We start from the raw sequence: 6,925 nt of genomic DNA on the forward strand, positions 1-6,925 counted from the left end.
TTCTGGATTCAGATGCAGCACGGACATGTAGGGTTACCTTACTAGCTATTGTTTTGACGTCACCGGAACTGCGAACACCAATAGGAAGTCCCCTAACAACGTCTCATGAGAGATTTAACCTCCCCCCTCTCTCCCCCTGCGTCGCAGAAAAGAGGCCAAGAGAAGTTAGGGACTCGAGTTGATAGTCAAGATGCATTCTTCAGTCAAGATCCTCCTCGGTTAAACAAATGAGTACTTGAGCTCAGTAAATATTACCAAGAAGAGGACATTTTGAAATCATCGGTTTGTTGCCATTTATATGTCAGATCAACTGTTCCTTGGCAATGTTTTCGAGCCCCAGTACGTCCACACCCTTCTCGGTTAAGGATATATTAAACCTGGAGCAGCACACTAGTGCTGAGGACCTGGTCTCACTGGACATCTCTCCACGGATGGACTGTGCCTTACCGACCTCCTCCTGCATGCTGGCCCGCCTGAAACAGGAGCCTCTCCGGGAGATATCGTCTGGAAGCTCGCTGTTTGGAGAGGAGCTCCATGGTGTTAAAGCCAACAGAAATACTGACCTCAACTTCGCCGCTGCCTTTTATGGGAAATCTTTCTTAGAAATGGACATCAAGGATGGGAAGACGGACAGCTTTGAGGGGAAACACAGAAAAGGTAAGAGTTTAAATGATATTACTATCGAAATAGCCCTACGTAGGCCCATGTGAAAATCTGAATAGTTATGCAAGTAACCAACAAATTTGCGTCAGGCACAATCTAAAAGCCTTTTAAAAGTTGTGTGTGATAAGGACATAACGCATTTCACAACTGATGCAATAGTAATTATACTCCTATATTATACCCTTATTCTGGACTAGCAACAGTCATAAGGAGGCCTATATCTATTTTACAATAAAGAAGAAACGTTGCTAATTGGAGTTTAGATTGAATTATCTCGTCAGGATACCAAACAGTTTAATGGAAGTCTGATTACAATTTATAAAATATAGCAGTCACCTTCATAATTGACTGAACCCGTTTGACTTTTCTGGACTCTAGGATGTAGGGCAGACCTAGAAAGTGTGTCTAATTCATTAAACGTCTGAAAAAGTATTTGAGCTGAATTCCTATTTTTGGGTCCTTTATACAATTTAGCGTACTGTAATTAAATGTTTTTCTTAATCGTTTATTTATATTCCACTAGACATGTCCTATATCTCTCAGAGCGAGCCGGTGGAGGACCAGAAGTCAGAGGACCCGGATCGACCCGCCAAACCCCGGAAGCGCAGGAAGCCGCGCGTGCTGTTTTCACAGGCGCAGGTGTATGAGCTGGAGCGTCGCTTCAAGCAGCAGAAGTACCTGTCGGCTCCGGAGAGAGATCACCTGGCCGGGGTACTCAAACTGACCCCCACACAGGTCAAGATCTGGTTCCAGAACCGCCGCTACAAGTGCAAGAGACAGCGACAGGACCAGAGCCTGGAGATGGTCGGTATCCCGCCACCGAGACGAATCTCAGTCCCAGTGCTGGTCCGAGACGGGAAGCCCTGCCTTGGAGACTCGACGACCTATAATACTTCATATAATGTGGGCCTTAACCATTTCACTTATAACAGTTACCCAGCGTTCAGTAATTATCCCAGTCCTGGCTGCAATACGAACTATGCGTGTAACTATCCCACCACTGCGGTGCAGTCTATCCAGCCCTCACAAAACAACGGGAATTACATGAACTTCGGCGTTGGAGAGTTAAATAACGTTCAAAACACGTTTCCGTCCGGCAATGGAGTGTCTTCTTTACACGGAATCAGAGCGTGGTGAACGAAGGATCGAAATATAACATTATCATCAGACAAATGAATGATGTTTTAAATTGCATGCGCTTTTACGCAATGGACTCATGGGCCTCGAGTGTTCTTATGTTCTCGTTATATTCCATTTACTGTACTTCGACTGGCAAACTATTGATGCATAAACTAAGTTCATTTTATTTGTATTACTAGTTTCTAAGATGGAATAGGGAATTCATAATTGTAAAGTTGTATAAGAGGTGTAGGTTATTACTTCAGTGGGAATAAAAAAAGATGTATACAATTTGTCAGTGTACATCTTTCCCTCACTATAGCTATTTTCCGTTTTCTTTGAGATCACAAATGTACTGTGTGGCAATTATATTTGTAGGTATTTAATAATACATGTATTATTTGTAAATAAAGCTTTTCTTTGATGTAATTCTTTGATGTAAATACTTTTCCTACATGAATTTGATAGGCTACTTCACGTGGGCAGACAACAGGACATATTCTGAGTGGGAAAAGAAGTACGCATTAATATGAACAAACAACTAGAATGGGATCCAATTCGATATCCCCTGATTTATTTCTATCATCTTAATTAAATTGCTTATACATTATTTCGAAATATCAAATGTAGCCTATCGACCAATTATAATTGTAGGACTAGTGCTTTCACAAAACTATAGCCTATCACTACGAATTCTATCGACTATGAACAATTTCAAAGGCTAAAAGTATTATTACATTTCTACTACAGTCATGTTTTTTTAAATATATATTTTACTATTATTACTATTATGCTTAATTAATCATGGATTAGCCTAATTGTATTATATATTGTATTCATATATAATAATAGCATAGCATACAACAGTTGTCAAATCAAAGAGGAAATAATATGTTCAAGATCCCACAATCTTATATGCATTTAAATAATTATTACATCAAATCAAATTTTATTTGTCACATACACATGTTTAGTATATGTTATTGAGAGTGTAGCGAAATGCTTGTGTTTCTAGCTCCAACAGTGCAGAAACACTGGAAAATACAATCTCCAGTATTTGTTCTTCAATTTCACTATTCACTGTTATACATATTGAGCAGCCCTATCCTGGCATGTAAAGATACAGTGTGTCAGTGTGTTTAATATTAGGAAAATCGTCCATCACTGTAGCCCATAGTATTTGCCTTTGTCTATAGCCAGCACACATTATAAGTAATCCATGTCAAACAATCTTACCCGCTTTCCGTGCAGCGGTTCATGTATGTTTAACGTCAGGTTAAACCCTTCAAGTGGCTATTAGAGACCTTCAATCTGATATAACCGGAAACTTAAGGTTGTAAAAGTAAAAACACATTTTTACAACGACCAGCCGGTCTCTCCATAAAACATGCTTGGAGCATGTCACGCAATTTTGACTAAATAAGACAAATATGTGGTGTAGGGCCTTAAACGGTATTTGTATATAGCCTACATCCATAGTTACGGGAAGTAGTTTGGGGGTGGGTGTGCTGCGATTCTTTTGCTGACGGGGAGAAAATAAGAACAAAAAATGTCGCGCTGTCTCGATCGGTCTGCTAATACAGGACTAGTGAAGGCCCACACCACTACTTTAGGTGACAACATTTAAACTAGTATCGGAGTGTTTTCCAGCATATGTAACTTGAGTCTGATAATGATCTGTACAAAAACAGTTCATCTGATAATACTTGTCGAATATAAAAGTACTTGCTTGATATATGTATTCCAGTTTCTTACTTTGCAAATGCAACTTATTTCTATGTGAAAACTGAAATAGTAATGCTGATTCCTCAGCATAAGTCTATAGGTCCGGGCTACAACGGGAAGTCAGTTAGACCTACTTCTTCTACAGCTGCATGCCAGTCCCCATTAGCTTATAAAAATGAAACACTTTTAAAAGGGTGAGGTCGTGAGATACCATCACTGACATAATTAAAATATTTACAGAGAGGTCTGTGTCGGTTCAGAAGGGTTGCGTTGAAGTCCCTCTGAATGGTCTTCAGTAGAAACAGTTCAGGGTTCGTGGAAATGCGTTGATCATCCTCATCTTTAATCAGACAGTTACCGGTGATCCACAGTCAGATTCTGAAATCGCCCACATGACCCCAGAAATACACAGACAAATGTCATTTGAAATTGCACTGAATAACATAAAAAGCCATCACTGTGCATATAGACGTAAAATGAAAACAGCCTTGTTTAATATGGCTGTAGAGTGGACAGGGCTGTTATTTATCAAGTAGTAGCCAGAATAATTGTTGATGCGTTTCAATAATATGCCTATATGATAATTACATTTTAATAATTTAGTAGACACTCTTTCTTATCCAGAGAGTCTTACAAATCAGTTAATAATGGTTCTAATGAACTAGATACCGTGCCTTCAGAAAGTATTCCTACCTCTTGACTTATTCCACATTTTGTTGTGTTACAGACTGAATTCAATATGGATTAAATATATGTTTTTCTCTCACCCATCTATACACAATGTCCAATAATGATAAAGTGTAAACATGTTTTTAGAAATGTTATTAAATGAAAATGAAATACAGAAATATATTCTATTTACATAAGTATTCACACCACTGAGTCAATACATGATAGAATAACCTTTGGCAGTGATTACAGCTATGAGTCTTTCTGGGAGGGTCTCTAAGAGCTTTGCAAACCTGGATCGTACAATATTTGCCAATTATACTTTTTTTATTATTTTATTCTTCAAGCTCTATGACGTTGATTATTGCTAGACAGCAATTTTTTGAAGTCTTGCCATAGATTTTCAAGATGATTTAAGTCAAAATTGTAACTAGGCCACTGAGGAACATTCAATGTCATCTTGGTAAGCAAATAGAGTGTATATTTGGCCTTGTGTTTTAGGTTATTGACCTGCTGAAAGGTGAATTAATCTCCCAGTCTCTGGTGGAAAGCAGACTGAACATGGTTTTCATCTAGGATTTTGCCTGTGCTTAGCTCCATTCCATTCCATCCCAGTCTTTAACAATTGCAAGCATACCCATAACATGATGCAGCCACCACTATGCTTGAAAATATGGAGAGTGGTACTCAGTAATGTGTTGTATTGGATTTGGTGCAAACATAACAATTTGTATTCATTTCTTTGCCGCATTATTTGCAGTATTACTTTAGTGCCTTGTTGCAAATAGAAGACATGTTTTGGAATATTTTTATTCTGTACAGGCTTCCTTCTTTTCACTCTGTCAATACTATTGTGGAGTAACTACAATGTTGTTGATCTGTCCTCAGTTTTCTCCTACCACGGACATTAAACTCTGCAACTGTTTAAACGTCACCATTGGCCTCATGGTGAAATCCCTGAGAGGTTTCCTTCCTTTCCGGCAACTGAGTTAGGAAGGATGCCTGTATCTTTGTAGTGACTGGGTGTATTGATACACCATCCAAAGTGTAATTAATAAATTCACCATGCTCAAAGGGATATTCAATGTCTGCTTCTTTTTTTTTACCGACCTACCAATACTGTAGGTGCCCTTCTCTGTGATGCACTGGAAAAATGCACTGCTCGACTGTGGGACCTTACACATAATTATATGTTTGGGGTACAGAGATGAAGTAGTTATTCAAAAAGAGTCCATGCAACTTATGTGACTTAAGCACATTTTTACTCCTGAACTTACTCCTTGACATAACAAAGGGGCTGAATACAGATATTTCAGCTTTTCATTTTTAATGAATTAGTAAACATTTTTAAAAACAAAATTGCACTTTGACATTATGGGCTATTGTGTGTGTAGGCCAGTGACACAAAACCTCAATTTAATCCATTTTAAATTCAGGTTGTAACACAACAAAACGTGGGAAAAAGTCAAGGGGTGTGAATACTTTCTGAAGGCACTGTAACACATTAAAAAGCCCTTTAGCCAACATTGTGTGGGGGAGCCCACTTCCCCTCACTCTGTGGTACTCAGTGTAGAACACAGTTCAGAGCCTGCCACTAAACAGGACCTATTCACATTTCAAGATCATGCACACCTCTCCTCTTGATTGACACTATCACGGTGCTATGTAAGAATAGCTCCATTTGCTTGACATAGAGCCGGGGCCATGCTATAAGTGTGCAGCTAAAGGGACAGGATGAGGAATTGGAAGAGCACAAATGGCTGCCACTTTAAAACGAGTAAGAACCGCTTAGCCTTCTCTTAGGTCTATCGACTCTCTCCACATGTATTCGCTAACGTGTCTCACTGTAAGAACACTAAAAAAGTTATATTGTCACATATAGGTGTAGGGAAATGTGTTGTTTTACAGGGTCAGCCATAGTAGTACGGTGTCCCTGCAGCAAATTATGGTTAAGTGCCCTGCTCAAGGGAACATCAACAGATTTTTCATCTTGTCAGCTCAAGTATTCAAACCAGCAACTTTTAGGTTACTGGCCAAATCCTCTAACCAATAGGCTACCTGTACCGTCTGTCCCCACTGATTCAGAGCCAGATATGATCCATAACAACACACACAACTGAGACAACTCAGATAGACAAAGTCAGAGGCCTTTATTGGTACACTGAATAGAAACATCAACATGAAAACAGATTTTTATTTCCCAAATGACATGTGAGACCGTCTTCATGTAGAGGGTAGAGAGGTCATGCAGCCACCAGCCCCCCTCTCCCCACATCCCTTCTCCCCCTCCAAGGTGTTGAAAAGGCAACGTCAGATAACAGGTCCACGCAAATCTTAAAATAACCTCCTCTCATCCTCCACCCCCGGTGGAAAGAAAGGGAGCAGGGACCAGGAGAGTGAAACGGGTCAGAATAATCTGCTTTTCCGGTTCCTATCTGAAGAAAGGCAGAGACGCATGTTTCCTTATCGCTGGCAATGTGATTACTGCCACAGCTTTTCAGATTTGTTCTGCCCTGGTGCCTGGCCTGCACAGACTGTACAGTTCCCCCTGCTGCTAGCTTTTCTGCCCTGGTTGGTCAGCACTGTACCCAGTACTGTTCACCCTGCTGCCAGCTACTGGGAGTAGGCCTCACCACTGCTGAGTCAAGTTAGCTAGCTCCATAAGGAAATACTGACAACCAGACGCTAGACCAGAGTCACTGAAACTTGTGTGGATGATATGTACATCCCACATGTCCACACTGGTGCT

At 40.1% G+C, this 6,925-nt stretch overlaps 1 protein-coding gene across 1 annotated transcript; it reads left to right on the forward strand.

The window, feature by feature from the left end:
- The first annotated feature begins 155 nt into the window (after positions 1–155).
- On the forward strand, positions 156–2,203 carry LOC106604305 (homeobox protein Nkx-2.5). Its single transcript, XM_014198814.3, has 2 exons — positions 156–657; positions 1,187–2,203. The coding sequence occupies exons 1-2, from the start codon at positions 324–326 to the stop codon at positions 1,798–1,800; spliced, it is 948 nt and encodes a 315-aa protein (XP_014054289.1). The 5' UTR covers positions 156–323; the 3' UTR covers positions 1,801–2,203.
- The last annotated feature ends 4,722 nt before the right edge of the window (positions 2,204–6,925 follow it).

Source organism: Salmo salar, chromosome 05 (genome assembly GCF_965601325.2).
Source record: "Salmo salar chromosome 05, fSalSal1, whole genome shotgun sequence".
NCBI lineage: Eukaryota > Metazoa > Chordata > Actinopteri > Salmoniformes > Salmonidae > Salmo > Salmo salar.